A 17261-nucleotide genomic window follows, 5' to 3' on the forward strand; every position below is an offset into this window, starting at 1 on the left:
TTCATCTTTCTACATTTAGCTTTGTTTGTAACATCATATCTTCTGGCCATCATCTTATGCCAGGGCCAACCATATGATCCACAGTCTAGTCATCCTATTACAGGGTCTCTCATCCAATTCACAGGCATGTTACAAAGTTATCATGTCCTGACACTCGTCATATTATTCGTGGATCTTTTTTTCCAATCCCAGACCCTCAATCCTGAGTCTTGTCATTCTATATCCTGATCTACCATTCTACCAGACTGAGCTTCCCATCCTGGGATCATTATTAATCCCTAAATATTTGCATACCTATTCCCAGCCTGTTGCCTTGTGGCAAGACTATTCTACACTTTGCCTGGCTTCCTAATACCAGATTCATAATCCTATTCCAGAAACCTGTCATCCTGTTACAGCATGAATTATATTATCCCTGTCCAGGTTATACTACCCAGAGGCCTGTCATGGTATAACTAGGGTTTTACCATCCTAAGCATGGGTGCTCTTCCAAGCCTCAGACGTGTTATCGTACCCCAGGGCAGTGCATTCTGTGGCCCAAGGACAGTGCAGTCTGTGGCCTGCACCATCATTCTATTCCCAGATTAATACCGTCTCTGAGTTTATTACCATAGCCTTAGACCTGTCATACTGTTTCCCAACTCATCATCCTGCCCCTGTGATTCTCATGGCCCTGGTCTTTCTCTTTAATTTACTATCTTATAATCCACCCACAAGACCAGTTATTCATTACATGTAAGTCATTCAATCCTGGCACGCGTCATCCAATCCATAAACTTGTCATCCCAAAATGAGACATGGTATCAAATCCCATTTCTAAAAATACTCCTGTAGCATGGACGAGACCTAAAGGGCATTGGTGTGCTCCACAAATGAAGCATTTACAAATAAAATAGTGAACTTGCTAAACCTAGACCTTTCACCATATTATCTGGTATACCATCTATTTATTCAAACCCATAACTTAAAATTCATCTTGTACATCCTATGAATCTCAATTTCGTCATCATAGCCTGCCATTTTTCCATGGAAAACATCAAAGCCAGACTGGAAACCAAAATCACCCCAAGCAAAACGAATGGTCAAAAAGCCCCACACTGCAGGAGGCTGCAATCACAATAGGGCCAAAGGAGAATTCGTTCACTTGGCCTCTGTTCACTTTGAAAATGTCCACGTGGCAGAATGGCCAGTCCAGCTCTTTTGATCTTCCTGTTTTATGATTTTGTCTTCTAGTCGCCTGAACTATCAAACTATCCATATCCCTATCCCATCCCCACTTGCCAGCCCATCATCAAACTTGTCTTTCGAACCTTAAGCTAATTATCCTATCCTGATAAACATCATCTGTGCACCCATCATACTATCCTCTGATTCATCGTCTCAGCCCAAGGCTTCTTTCACAGACTTGTCGCTGAAATCAGAGACTTACTGTTGTATTCCATGTGCCATCTTCTAGTGCAGAGATTAATAATTAGTCATACAGACCATAATACAACCCTACTTTGTGGACAATTACCTTGTTTTCTTCTTGCCCCCACCCCTTATGTGCCATTCACTTGTTCATGTTTCATTGCAGATCCTTGGAATTTACAAAAAAGGACTAAAGTGCAAAGGTATGTGACCATGCAATGTAAGAGAATGTTGTCTCTCACTTCAATCAATGATAGCTGTTTTGATCAGTCTCTAATCAAAGAGCACTCTATCATTATGCATTCAAACACAACCCTGCCATTATGTGCTCAGAGACATCGATTTCTTCCATTGCTATTCATTCAAATATTATTTAGAACATAACCTGTCAATCAAACTAGCTACTTTGTCTCTGTCAAATCAAATACAACTTTATCTGTTACTAATCAGTCAAAGACTACATTGTCTATTGCTATGCAATTAAAGATAACTTTTTCTTGTCAAAAGCTAACTTTTTCTTGTCAAAAGTCCTATCACAGGTAACACGATACACATTTTGTGTCTTTTAAACTGCAACCACACTGGATGCGTCATGTTAATTTAATTTACTAGACATTCTGCTGCTTGCAATGTCCAGTCATAGCTATTGTGAATATTCCATCTGGTCCTGTCATTATTGCCTTATAGCTGACTTGCCCTCACACCAGGTTTGCCCACTCCGAGCATACTGTTGGTTGGCTGTGAACATTCATTGTAAACTTTACTTTACCATTGCACAGATTGTTAGTGTTCCTGTATTGATATTGAAGAACCAGTCAAGCTCCCTCTAATATTCAACAAAACAACAGACTCCTATGCAACTGTAGCATTAGTTTTATGCCCCAATTTTATTATTGCTAACAGCTGCCTCGCCTTATAAAGTGACAGCTTGACTTAACCTGGATACTTTCCAATCACAGCCTATGTGAGACTAACTACTGCCACTAAATAGTTTCCCTGCTATCCAAAATAAATAGGATCTTCTCTGAGTCCAACTCTTTATAATATTTATTTTACCCCGTTGGGCAAGCGGATTGCAACCTTTGGGTACAACTGTCCGATGTATTCTGGTGATACCCAGCATATTCTTAGGTTGCATGGAGACCCCACACAGAGTAGTACTCAATTTAAAGATTTAAGGATTGTCTTTCCGCCCCAGCAAACTAAATGCATTCAATGCACTACAATTGAATTCGTACAAGACCGGAGGATGTATCTTTGTTCGAAACTTGTCAGTTCGGTCTGACTGCTGGAGGCCCTCTGGTACCCTGCTCAGTTGTAAAGAACTTGGGGTATACCGCAATTATAGATTATCATTCAGCCACCAAATAAGTAAAACAATGTCAACTGAGTTTTTATCTGAAGGTGCTAAAGAAAATGTACTTATTCTTGCCATTAAAGGGATGAAAATTGTCTGCTTAAGCATTAATCCTGTCGACAATTGACAACCTGCCAAATCCATTATGTAGGCGTTCCTAAAGCCCGTTTATCTAAACTATAGGTTTTACAGAATACAGATATTTGCATAATTTTCAGGCTTACAGGGTAGGCACAAGTTTATGATTACTGGAGACAATGACATTGGCTGCGAATAGAGAAGAGGATCCTATTTGTCACTTTAATAAATGTGTTTAACTAAAATCAGGATGCAAGCGATTAAATTTGTGCAACAAGCAGGGCCGGACTGGCCATGCCTGTCATCAGGCTTTTCCTCGGGAGGCTGGAGGGGTGGGGACCAGTTTTGTTACTGAGGGCCAGTTTTGCAGCGGTGCTGTAATATCGTCCCTCAGTAACAAAAGCAGACTTGCACCCACTCAACCCCATGCCCCCACTCCCTCACAGGGCTGGTCTGACCAAGCTGCCTGGGCTGCTTTTGGTTCCAGGTCCAGCCCCGGCAACAAGGTAAAATCACACACAAGCAATATCATGGCTATCAGGAGAACTGTTACCCTGTGTAAAGTAATTGTTACATTCAATCTGAGAAGCAATAAATTGTGTCTATAGTGTTTTTCACCTGCCAATGTTGCTGTGTTGTGGCAATAAACTCGAATTTGACCTTTGCACTGTAGTAACAAATGTGTGAATGTGTGTTTATTAGAGCAGTTACTCTCAATTACATATCATTGGGGCACATTTATTTTCACGACCATGGTACATGTGAAATATATATATATATGACAGCAACTCGTCTCGCATTCCAATTGACTTGCCGAAGACAGGAGCTCGGACCACAAATTCATGCCGTAAATTGTCTTTATTGTCAGCTCAACAAACCACAGGTATATATATATATATATATATATTCACTGAAAAAACCATAGGTTATAGACCATATATAGTTAGGAATTAGCATTTACAAAACCTTGAAAATTCACTGAAAAAACCATAGGTTAGAGACCATATATAGTTAGCTGGACATTTTATTGACATAAAACCAATGAAATTCCATATATAGTTAGTTGCACTAACTATATATCGCGCACCCGCAATCCACTGCTGATGATGTCACATATTACATCATTCATGACATGGTCAGTGACATCACTGATGACATCACTGATGACATCTCAAATGACATCCCTGATGACATAAAAGTGAGGCCAACCGCCCTATGGAAATTAACATGGGAAAAACGCGTTTTGGGACCCCCCTTTTTCTCGGCCCCCCCTTGACGAAACCCCCCCAAATTTTTAGGGACTGCTCAGAAACAAAATGTTCCATTTTCCTGAAAATTTCAGCCAATTCCGTCCACAACCGCCAAAGTTATTAGACATAGAAGTTTCAAAAATCCCATAGAGAAAAAATCCTAACTATATATACCTACTGGTCTTACCTTTGAACCCCCTCTGGCCTCCGCCCTTTCTTTCGTGTTTGGGAGTCTTTGGATATTGTTTGCTCCAGCCAGAGGAGTATCCGGATGGCCCTGCTGCAAAAGCGACCTGGACATACACTGGCACACCATCGCTGCGCGCAGCGAAGTAACGGCCCGGGGGACCGGGAGCTCCAGTGTCCACCTTCAAGCCGGGCACAGCATGGGTGGTGTGAGGTATTTTACCTCCAACAGGACGCTATGCTGCATGGCTGTCCCCGCCCTATTTGCCTGCCTGGACTCGGAGGTAGCAGCGGACCGAGGGGACAAAGGGAGTGACTTGTGGACGTTGGCAGACTCTTGTGCACAGCCTCACTTTCCACCTGCACCATCCAGACTGTGTTCCTGCTTTACAATCAGCATCCCCCACACCACCGACCCTGATGCACTGACTCCGTGCATTCTGGGAGTTGTAGTTCGCTTCATTCTGCTACGAACAACAGGTGAGCGCGATGAGCTTGGGGAGGAGCCTGTGGACCATTATTTAGGGGTGCAGCCTTGGAACTATTTGGTGAAGCTGGCCACGCAACGCAGGGCGCTAAAGAAGGCATCTAGCCGAAATGCATCCGCCTAAAACACTGCTTTGCTTAACCTGCCGAATAAAGCTGGTCTTACCTTTGAACCCCCTCTGGCCTCCGCCCTTTCTTTCGTGATTGGGAGTCTTTGGATATTGTTTGCTCCAGCCAGAGGAGTATCCAGATGGCCCTGCTGCAAAAGCGACCTGGACATACACTGGCACACCATCGCTGCGCGCAGCGAAGTAACGGCCCGGGGGACAGGGAGCTCCAGTGTCCACCTTCAAGCCGGGCACAGCACGGGTGGTGTGAGGTATTTTACCTCCAACAGGACGCTATGCTGCATGGCTGTCCCCGCCCTATTTGCCTGCCTGGACTCGGAGGTAGCAGCGGACCGAGGGGACAAAGGGAGTGACTCGTGGACGTTGGCAGACTCTTGTGCACAGCCTCACTTTCCACCTGCACCATCCAGACTGTGTTCCTGCTTTACAATCAGCATCCCCCACACCACCGACCCTGATGCACTGACTCCGTGCATTCTGGGAGTTGTAGTTCGCTTCATTCTGCTACGAACAACAGGTGAGCGCGATGAGCTTGGGGAGGAGCCTGTGGACCATTATTTAGGGGTGCAGCCTTGGAACTATTTGGTGAAGCTGGCCACGCAACGCAGGGCGCTGAAGAAGGCATCTAGCCGAAATGCATCCACCTAAAACACTGCTGTGCTTAACCTGCCGAATAAAGCTGGTCTTACCTTTGAACCCCCTCTGGCCTCCGCCCTTTCTTTCGTGATTGGGAGTCTTTGGATATATATATATATATATAAAGAACTGCCATTGGAAGTAAATACATCAGGCTGTTTAATGGCAGCCTGCTGGCATTTTTCTGAAGGCTGAATGATTCAAACAGTTCTTTTGCCAAACGCGTTTCGAGAGCAACATGCTCTCTTCCTCAGTGGCTTGTGGTAAAACTGCAGTGAAGCACATTTAATAAACATCACCTGCCTGTGGGGCGTGGCCTACAGCACGGCCTTATGGATGATGAAGTCCCCAGTGAGTGCGCTTCCTTGTCAGCATATAAACCATAAAATAAAATCCCAAGTGGGTTGAGTTCACCCAGACTTCAGTCCGCTGCCCTGCTTTGTGGCTGTCATTGTGAGCAAAGCGAACGCCATTCTGCATTGGCGCAGGCTCACCTTAATGTATATATACACACACAGCCACTGGGTAATTATAGTGAGAACCACGTTTCCATAGGAAAATAATTTTTTGTTTTCCTAATAGCTTTGGCTTCACAAAACTTTCCCAAAAACATGTTTTTTTACCTCCACTCCTATCAGGAAAGTTTTGGGGGGATCCGTCAAGCGGTTTCTAAAAAAATGCATTTTCCCCATTCATTTTTCTATAGGATCTTTTAGACAGCTACAGGGCAAACTTTTGGTTTTACACCAAATTTTGCTGAAAACCTGATCTTGGTCCAGAAAGTGTTTTTTTTGTGATTTGGTGTAAATCTGTTCAATAGTTGTTGAGCAATTAATGTTTAAAAAATATATATATCTAGGGACGCAGAGCCTCCGCGGATCCAACAGATCTCCGGCTGAGATCTGATCGGCTGCAATCACACATATCAACAAGGAAGTGGTGGTAGCCATCTTAGGACTTAGCACTCAGTCCCGAGTCCTACAAAATGTCTGAAAAAATAGTGAGCAGGGTAGGGATACCCTGAATCCCTAGACCTGTTGATAGAGTCAAAAACATTTTTTTTTTTTAAATGTTGGCACAAATTTGCAGAGGATCTCCTGCAAAATTTTAAAAAAGAGTGTGAGCTCCCACATCTTTCTAAAAACATACCCTCCAGGGTAAGACAGTGCCCAAGACGGTGGGGCAGATAGTAGTTAACCCCTAACCTCTAAGAGTCCACAGAGCCCTCTTCCACGGGGGCAGCCATTTTAATAAATTGGAGGGGAGATGAGCGGCCACCCTCCCCAAGCCTAATAAGTCCCCGGGGCCGAAATGCTTTAAAAAGGGCGGAGGGGGCACAACCTCCCTCCCAGAGCCTAATAATGCCCCAGGACCCCATCCTTCGGTGCTGAAATGTAAAAATGGGAGGGGGCAGGTGGTCCCCCTCCCCAAACCACGAAAAGGTCCGAGGGGACCCCATCCCTGGGGCCGTGATTCTAATTAAAAAGGAGGGAGGCCCTGCAGTTACCCTCCTTGAGCCTTTAAAGCACCTGGGGACCCAATCCTCCGGGCCGGCTCAGTGACTGTGTCCTAAGGAGCCCAACCCTGGACACAATAGTTTCCCTGCCTGCACTAGCGCAGGCATTGAAACGTGTGTTTACTCGTGTCTGCTCCCAGCCGGCAGGAGATTAAAAAATTCTCCCATAGGCTTGGAGCAGATTGTGATTGGTTTCTAAGCACCACACTCCTGTGGGAAACAGAAGATATATTGCTCCCACCCTGGGGGTGCATGCAAAAACACCGCTGCTTCCTCCAGGCGGGAGCAGTGCCAGCTCCTGCACTATGGTGGTAGCTGGCTGGGTCCATGGGTCCCTGTGCCTCCCTCCTCAGCCCGCAACTTTGTACTTGGTTGGTTCTCTGGGTGAGCCACCTATATTTAGGGCAGGCCCCTGGAAATTGGGTCCTGAGAGCCATAATAAGCTCGGGAAGGGGGGGACGCACCCCCCCTTGTTAATAAATTACCGCCCGGGGATTGGGTTCCCTGAGCCTAATGAGGCCTGGGGAGGTGGGCCAGGTGGCCCCCCTCATCACCTTTATAATGTCATGTGGCCCCAGGGGATGGGTTCCCCGGAGCCAAATAAGGCTTGAGGAGGGGGCTGCACACCCCTCCCCTTTTTTTCCGCAATTCTGCCATGGGGGGTGGGGTACCTGGGGCCTGATAAGGCTTGGTGAGGGGGGCAGCATAGCCCACCCCTTTTTTGTTGAACTTGGCTTTAGTGGATGGGAGCCCTGGCCTATTTAGGCTTGGGAAGGAGAGACTGCACGGCCCCCTCCTTTAAAATTTATGTTTTGTCCCCAGGAGATTTAGGCCCTAAGGCCCGAAGGCTAACCCTAGGCCACCTCACCAAGGCTAGGCGTGGTGTGGGGTTCCCAGCCTTCCGGTGTTATGGTATATATAGTGACCAAGACACTAATTGTGTCGAAACGCGTAGCGTGTAAACTGTGAACAATAAAATCACCTTTGAAACGGATTCCTGAGTGCGCAATTCATTGCTTTGAAGCAATTCTTTGGATTTATATATATATATTAAAATATTGAAACTATTGCAATATGAAGAAAAATATGGAGCATTGTTTGGAACTTTGGACATATTAATATTGTTTGCCCACTGGGGCGGAATTGTTTATTGTTGTATATAAAACATAAAGAATGTTATATCAACTGTATATAGGTTAAAAACGAGGAAATATACCTAAATGAGTTATATTAAATATGTATATAAGGTTCAGATCCAAGAAAACTGTGAATAGAGCAATACCAATATGAACTTTAAGCAACTCTGTAAGATGGCTGCCACTTTCACTAAGCCTAAGATGTGGTGTAATAGTCCTATTTTGATGTCCATGTTATTGTGACTTTTTCACTCTTTCTTTATGTTTGCATATATACTTTATTGAAAACAAACTAAATTGACCCGTGACAAAGGAGCCTGGCTAAGAAACGCGTTGGACAAGGATTTGCCGATGACTGAAATAAAGTAAACGTTCCACGCATTAAGGATTTGGGCTTGGTTCTTTTGGTTGTACAATACCGAAGATTGGAGTTTTTGTTTTCTTTTCTTTACATCTTTATTTGTATGGATATAGGCGAGACGATCCACGCATTTCGGTATCTCCAAATACCTTGCTCACGATCAACCCACCGCTTGTCACCGCCTAATACATATATTCAAACAGTCATTACCTTATTTCCTGTTTGGTGATACAAGTGCCCCTTTGCTTTATGGGAGATGTAGTTTTTTCGTTATGATATATACACATGTTTCAAATACTTGTGACAGTGCTCATACTATTTTACACAACCAAATTACAGATATTTAATACAATAATAGTGCAATAAATAGCAATTCTTTTCAGAATCCAACCAATCCTTGGTGTCTTTTCTTATATCCTGTCCTCATCTTTTCCTCATGTCACAGATTTGTCTTTAGATCCTGTCTAACCTTAGTTATTTTCCGATATGCCCTTTCTTTACTCCTTCTTCTCTGCTTTTGCCAATTTAGGGCTGTTCTACCAGCATGCTGAAAGCATTGTCTCCTTATACCTTCTATTATCTATTCCTTATTTCCAGCCTGCGGAATAACTTGCCACAAACAGTGCAAGGAGCGTCTATCTGTGGAGTGCCGCAAGCGTTCTAAAAGCGTCTGTGTGGAGGGGGTGTCCCCGCAGAAGAGCCGTTCTCTCAGCTTCTCCCTGTACAGCCCCACACGGACTACTGCAAAGCCACCAGGTATGTTTGCAAGCGCACGAATAAGGGAGATGATAGAAACTGATGAAATTTGCCACCACAGGGCTGTTACCATGTCTCCGGACTTATCAATTCTCCTTTGTGTTGAACAGGAGAGTAAGCATTATCTGACCCCCGATTAACAATCGCTCTGTTTATACACTGCCAGGAAGATGTTACACTCTGTTGGTTACTTGGTGTCTAGTTGCAGTCCCCTTGGAAAATAACCTTAGAGTGCAGAGTTGTAATGACTTACTTCTCTGTATGTTTTGGTGCTTCTGTCAGTCACCAGGTCATTACTTACCACATCCTTTCTCAGGTTACAGAAAGACACCACATTTCACAATACTTACCCAAGAAAGGAATAAACACTGACAGCATATAAGACCATTGCTGAGGAGCTCGCAAATAACAACAAGTCACAACACCTCCCAATCCAAGAGGGTACGCAGAAATTCACAACACCTCCTAATCTAAGAGGGTACACAGAGCATGCTCCTCCTAGCAATGTAATTTAGACATCCCTGATGGGAGCCGATTTCCCTCCTGTATCAACAATTACCCATTAGAGGGGAATCGCCCATCCCTCTGTAAGTACTTGGTAAAAAAAAACAGGGTCCCGACCTTCCCTCACAAGGAATGCAAACAAATTATATGCTCTAGGGTTTCTTTATTATATGATAATAGGATGACAAAAGAAAGAAAGTGAACATTTATAGCAATCACCAACACATACATATACATAGAGCCTGAAAATAAAAGCATAGTTAGATAAAGTTAGATATACATCGAACACCTCACCATAATCTTAGGCGTCTTGTCATCTGAAGAAGGGTCCGTCTCTCTTTCCCTCTCTCTCTGGTTGGTTCCGGACTCTCTGTTGCACAAACACGACTGCACGTCTGCACCGTGATGTATCATCAGACCGCCAAAACACCAGACCAGCATCTCAGCATCTCTCCAGCTCTCAGCATCTCAGAATCTCTGAATCTCAGAAACTCTGTCGCTGCCTCTCAGAAACTCTCTCTGAATCTCTCACGGACCCCCTTTCTCTAATATAGAATGCAGCTCTCCATCGAAGTTTCTAGCTAACTCCGCCCACAGTTCTCACTGGATTCCTGTACCACCTCGTACCAAGAGCACAACAAGCAGCTGGCCAAGCTTTTTGCTCTGACTCGGCACGAAGAGAGCACATTCCACCCGATAAGAACCGGTCCTGTCTGGTTCGCTACTGGTGGACAACACATGTAATCTAAAAAAATATCCTCTCTCACCTACAGAGGCTCAGAAGAGGGCTGCAGTTTAGAATATGGAGTTGATCAAGCATAGGCCTCTACTACTTGGAAAGCAGAATAATATTAGACCACGTCAAAGCCAATAGGCTAAAGTCATAATTCACCTAACTCAAATAACACTATGCACTTAATCCCTCAGTATCCACTATGGAGCACATGTGTGCACCATCACCAACAACTCTGCACCTCGACATCCCACACCTTCTATTCTTTGGCAAGATTATTCTAATGCAAGACCATCCTACATTAAGGCTAAAGTAACATTGCACACTAAAGTCAGTTCACAATGGTGGTGATCGAGGGTCATCACAGGTCATCAGACCACTAAAGTGGCTCATTCACTACAAGAGTCAATTTGGAAGGCAAAACAGAGTCTGCCTGTGAGCTATATTATGTTAGTTGTTTCTAATATCCTTTGTATGAATTGAATCTTCTCTTAGAGTAGAACTGGTGGGATAACACGCAGAGTAAGAAGTTGGAAATAAAATAATTGGTTGACAGTGAAAGGAATTATATCCTAATAATCAGTTATGGCATTCTATTTTTATTGTTTGTCCCATAATTACTAATAACGGAATCATCCCCTATGTGGCATTTAGGAGTGCATACTGATAGGAGAAGAGAACGACTGAAGGGAAATGAAGAGGTTACCAGGAAAGCATCACTGATTTTTCAGCAAGCTAAAAGTCAGCTGGTGACAGTGACAGAATTCAGAGGTTGACAGGAATTTAGAAAATGGGTGGAATTGAGAGAGGTAGCCGCCCTCATAGAAAGGCCACAACAGTATTATCAGACAGACCATTCATGGTCCTTCTTTTTCTCCCTTATCTATACAGCTACTTCCAGAGCTCTAAGCTGAACAGCTAGCTAATGATGAAGGTTGACGAGGTGGTAGCTAGTTACACCTGTAATACAGAAGTGTCAGGTTTAGAGAGACAGGTTCCCTCTAGTTGATGAAAGTGAGACCTTGGTGCTCACTTTTCCTGGCATTGCCTTGGCATCCACAGCACTATGCCTAAACCTTGGTGGCTGGGGCTGTTCTGGTGATGTCCCGTTGGTTACGGACTGACAGTCGCTTTATTGCAGCTCTCAACCATTGACATTGCAGGTCAAAGAACTTTGCTTCTTTCTTTCAAGAATTTTCAGAGTAACCGATAGTAGCACCAACAAATTCTTAAATGCAGAAGGCCAGTGTTTAAAGACCACTGTGCTTCTGTGTAACATTTCCTCACACAAAACAATTAAACCAGCTTCTCACCAAAAATACATCGTTTTTTTGGGCAGATTAGGTAGTGAATTTGTAAGGCAGGTTTATGTTCTAAACAAGCCTGAATGTCCTTAAATGGCAAGTAAAGACCACATGCAACATCCAGTCGCCCCTCTTTGGACACTCAGAAACTGTCCGCAAATAGCATCTTCCTGTTTCTCAACTCCATAACGTTATGTCAACTAGGCTCTGTGAATGAACTTGGACTGCTGATCTGGCATCACGCTCCCAACCCCCAACTTGGTCATGTAATATGTCACCAAAGTTGTCAGATGATCTATAACCAACGCCCTGTCCCTAAGATCTGTCTTGTAATCAGTCACTGAAGTGCAGTCATTCATTTCTTTACATTGAGTTGTTACAGAGGCCAAGGTGCTTAGTTCTACCAGATCAGTTACCTCTAACGCTTTGAGGGGAACTGTGACCAAACCCCTTCCCCAGAGCTCCCTCCATCTGAAGATTTGTCATCAAGACCCTGTAACTGTGCTGTGTGGTGATCTGTCATGAAGGCCTTGCTGTGGGGAAATCATTCACAAAGATTCTGTTGCTGACAACTGTCAAAAGAACTGTCATGAAGCCCCTGTCACAGAGCTCTGCCAATTTATCGGTCAACAGTGTCCATTTCTTGAACTTTGTCAGGTGATCTGTGATCAAGACCAACACAGCGTGGTGTCTCCATGAAGTAAGGTAAGGCGCCAATGTCTGGCATCAACAGTGGTGGTGGTTCCATAATTACTGCTAAAGTGCTAAAGAGCAGTATTTTTTCAGTATCTGAAGAGCAAGGAAAATCCTTGCCCTTTTCCTGGGCCATATCGAAACTCTGGCACTAAGCTCATTTTGTACCTCCTATAAAGGTCAAGACAGGGTGCATGTGTTAAAACCTAAGCAGGGCACAAAGTGCCTGTTCATCCAGTCTTGCCACTGCTAATATAATGAAGGGAGGCTCAGCTTCTATATCCTACTGAAGCGCTGCCTCCGCATCCTGCTGAAACGCGTCTTCTGTATCCTGCCCTCGTGGTCTGACTCACTAACCGGAGAAACCTAATTTTGGAAGAAAGGAAACCGGGGTCTCCTTATCTCATCTCTGCAAACAGGAAGGTGTCATGGCTGAAGAAGGGCAAGGAGTGATAAGTCAGAAATAACCTACTCTGGAATAGTGACGACAGTCCTTGAAAGCAAAAATAGGCTCGGAGAGATCAAAGCTGTCTGACTCCGGAAAGTGTCGGAGTGATGATTTGAAAGTAGCAGAAACTCCGAGTAATTTCTAAAGACATAGAGCTGCAGAAAACACCAAGATTCTGAGATCCATTGAGTCAGAATGTCTTCAGAGATCCCAACCCCTGACTAACAGCTTGCAAGGGAAGAAAGTGCCTAGAATGTGCCTGGTATGTTACATTTTATTATGTCACGTTATATTACACAGGAGATCTATAAAGTGGAAGTCACCCGGTATTACTTCTATTGGTGTTTTTAAGTTCTTGATGGGTCAGACTGGTGTGTGTTGCATGGGTCTACCCTGGAGAAGGTGCACCCTAAGATAGAATGCAGTGGTACGCCCAGACTTCCTTTAGTCTTAGAAGAGCAGGTCAATGGATTCCAGAGGTGGGATTTAAAATCCAAGAGCCCAGAACGATCTAAAGACACAATGAGTGCTGTACTGTGGCTAGGTAGGGGATCTTAACTGTCACAATGAGGATGGCAAGGACAACATGAAGGTCCCATTGTTTCCTCACCATTATATTTGATATGGGAATTTGGGTCCATAGGGGTAGCTGAGTGTCTTTGCATACCTTATATCTCTTATCTCTGTGTTTCACACCATAACTCACTATGTTTCTCACCTTGTGTGTGAGATTAAACACAGCACTGGGGCTGCATGGATTGCACCAGGAGCCTGTTACAGAAAGCAGATGATAGGGTACAAATGAGTAACATTGAATTGCTATAGGGTAATAGGGTACCCCCTGCCTCTCCACCTCAGAAAATCCCCATCACTGACCCAATTCAGAAGGTATCTCAAGACCTGGCTCTTCGACTGAACCCCAGTGCTCAGATGGTCCGGTAGCCCTCCCCTAGTGTCTTGGGACCCTCACAGGTGAGTAGCCGTTCTTTACAAACCCTGATTAATTGATAAGGTATTGTGGGTGAAATATACTCTGGGTGCATTCTTTATCACACTACTCTCAGGGGTCTGATTTAAGTTTCCGTTAAGCTTTGTCATAGTACAGTTCACCCAGAAGATGTAGTTTCTCAAATGCCGTCAGGTGAGTGCGTTGAGCGACTGCTGCCTGTGTCCGGAGAGTGGAGTGACAGATTTGAGAAAGAGTGCAAAAGATGCCATTGAAGCTTTAAGATGGAGGAATTGGCAGCTTAAAATGCACAAGATTCAACAGACCCTACACCTGAGTTGCCTGTGGGACACTTACCCAGCTCTTCCTGAGCTGTACTTATTCTGTGTGTGAGGGAAGCTTGCACAGCTGCTGGCTGTGCTACATCTGTTCATTGTTTGAGGAACACCAACGTTTTTACTGTCTGTTAAGTGTGTGAGGCAGCTGGCCCTGCTCTGACTGGAGCTATGTGTACTCCGTGTTTGAGGGAAGCCTGCACTGCTGCTGTATGTGCTGGGATTATTGTACGTGCAGGAGGGAAGCTTGCACTACTAATGTCTGTTCTGTGTGTTCAAGGTGTACGTGGCCAGTCTAGATGGTAAGTCTGTACTGTTGCATTCTAGGCTGAATCTTTTCTGTGTCTGAGAGAAGCTTGCACTGATGTGTGTGACAAATCCATTTGTTGTTTGGGGAAACCGGCAGGGCTGCTGCCTGTTCTCTGTGGACGAGGGAAGCTTGCACAGCTGCTGCCTCTCCAGTACCTTTTCTGTATATGAGTAACCCCTGGACTGCTGCTCTCCATGCTGTATATTTCGATATTCCGAATTGTGCATTTGCACAATTAAGTTTGGATTACTGTCACAGACACTCGCAAATGGTACTGGGTGAAGAACTGCAATGCAGTAAAGTCACCTGCTGAAAGCACTTGGAAAATGAGAGCAGCAAAGGGCTTGAAATTCACAAAAACCATTCAGGGACATATTTACAAGGAGTTAACACCACCATAACATCACTTTGTCCGACGTTCTGGAGGCGTTAACTACTTCAACTTACCGTGGCTTAAAGCTGCCTTGTTAATAATGCCCCTATTCACGCAGCACTTAGCATGAAAGGGACCTGTAATGGGTACTGTGGTGGGCTTTCCGCCGCAACACCCATTGCTTTTTTACGCTTTCCACATGGATGGCTTTCTGCAGCACACATAGATAGAGCAAATTGCCTGTAAAGATTGTTTATGTGCAGGAAGTTGTCCCTTCCTGCACATAAACAATTGCCACTGCAGCGCAGGCACCCTAGCAAAATGGTGCTATGGTGCCTGTGCTGGCACTAGACAGCTTTGTTAGTGCTAGGTAGGTCTTTAAGTAGGCCAGGTCCTGTTGGTGCTCCACACAGGCAGTTTATAAAGGCAAGTGCTGAGACGGGTCCCTATCGGGCTCCCCATTTTGACCCCCAGAGTGAAGGAAAATAAATAATCCTTAACTCTGCAATAGTAAAATCTGTCACTGTCTTTGATGTAACTTCAAAGACACTTGTCTTCCAGTTTTATATAGCGCAAACTTGGAGCGCTTTACATGGACACCAGTTACATTACACAACTGCATATTCATTTTTTGGATCACAGGACATCAGGCTTGCACCTGTTTTCTGAGCTGGAAGGTCGGCTGCTCTAGCCTTACGCCACAACTTCGCCTACAAGAGCGAGTAGCATTTTCAATATTATATACAACGAAGTTATAGTTGCTGTTTATTTATCTTATGCAATTTACAACCTTTGACAAAGCCAATAGTCCTGGCTTGTTGTAGGTGTAATGTTACTTGTTGTGTTATATATCTGGATGAATGGACAGAAGCAGCAAAATACCAGTAGAAATGAAATGAAATGAAATGAAAGCAGGATTTATATAGCGCATGGCTGCCCGTAAGCGTCCCAGCGCTGAGATTGCAACTATACCTGAGGTGAGGAAAAAGAGGAGTACAAAGAAAGAAAGAAAGGAAATATTATTGTGGGAAGAGGTGCGTCTTAAGCAATTTTCGGAACTTCATGTGGTTGGGTTCGGCCCGGAGCTGAGTTGGAAGCGCATTCCAAAGGGTAGCGGCTGTAACCGAGAATCGGCGTCCTCCAGTGCGGGCTTTCTTTACTCTGTGGACCGTAGCCAGGTTTCTTTGAGAGGAGCGGAGGGACCTGTTTGGTTTGTAAGGGTATATCATGGTCTTCAGCATTGGTGGACCTAGGTTTTGCAGGGCCTTATGGGTGGTACATAGGGCCTTAAATGTAACTCTTTCTCGAATCGGCAGCCAATGGAGTACTTTTAGTGCTGGTTTGGCCGAGAGTCTCCGAGATGTTCCTGTCAGCATCCGAGCAGCGGCATTTTGTGCTCTTTGGAGGACATTAAAAGTGGCCTGTGGGGCTGCCAGGAAAAGGGTGTTGCTATAATCTAACCTCGATAGTATTAGTCCCTGTATAAGCAGTTTTTGAGATTGTACAGGGAGTAGAGGGAGGATTTTCCTGGCTGAGCGGAGTATGCCGACACAGGTGCCAGCAGTTTTTCTGGCCTGTGTCTTCATAGATAGGTCCTGTTCTATCCAGAAGCCTAAACTCTTTAGTTCCGTCTTGGGCTGAGGAAGGGGACCTAGGCAGGAGGGCCACATGGCGGACGGAAGAGGTGACGATTGGTGACCCAGCAGCATAAGCTCGGTCTTGGAGCCATTGAGTTTTAACCTTGATTTGGACATCCACTTGTAGATTCCCTCAAGACAGTCATGAAGGTTTTTTATTTTCTCGCCTTCAAGGGAAAAAGACACCACCATTTGGGTGTCGTCGGCATATGTTACTGTTTTTATCCCAAAGGGGGTTACCACATCCTCCAGGGGGGCCATGTAGGTGTTAAACAATGTAGGGCTCAATGAAGAGCCCTGTGGAACCCCACACTGGAGGAAAAAAGGGTCAGATTTTATATTGCCTTCACAGACCTGGAAAGTTCTGTCCTTCAGGAACGAAGAAAACCAGCTGAGTGCTTTGTCTCTCACTCCCAGGTTGAGTAGTCGCTGGATCAAGATCTTATGGTCCACCGTGTCAAATGCAGCGCTTAGATCCAGGAGGATCAGTAAAACCGATCCCCCTGAATCCAAGATGCATCTGGCTTCCTCGACTACCTTTAACAGGGCGGTCTCTGTCCCCTGGCCGGGACGAAAACCTGTTTGTGAAGCGCGTAGGAGATTGTTGCTTTCAAGATAGTTAGATAGTTGCTGGTTGACTAGTTTCTCTGTAATCTTACTCACACCTGGTAAGAGAGA

The 17261-nt window shown here is 44.7% G+C and overlaps 1 protein-coding gene across 2 annotated transcripts in view; it reads left to right on the plus strand.

The window, feature by feature from the left end:
- The window catches only part of RASGRP2 (RAS guanyl releasing protein 2), a 329120-nt gene that overhangs the window by 266348 nt on the left and 45511 nt on the right, over positions 1-17261 (plus strand). For both annotated transcript variants that reach the window (XM_078660760.1, XM_078660759.1), the window contains exons 14-15: positions 1577-1613; positions 9142-9300. In XM_078660760.1, the coding sequence (XP_078516886.1) occupies positions 1577-1613; positions 9142-9300 (196 nt within the window). The remainder of the gene's footprint in view (positions 1-1576; positions 1614-9141; positions 9301-17261) is intronic.

This window comes from Lissotriton helveticus, chromosome 9 (assembly GCF_964261635.1).
Source record: "Lissotriton helveticus chromosome 9, aLisHel1.1, whole genome shotgun sequence".
Classification (NCBI taxonomy): domain Eukaryota; kingdom Metazoa; phylum Chordata; class Amphibia; order Caudata; family Salamandridae; genus Lissotriton; species Lissotriton helveticus.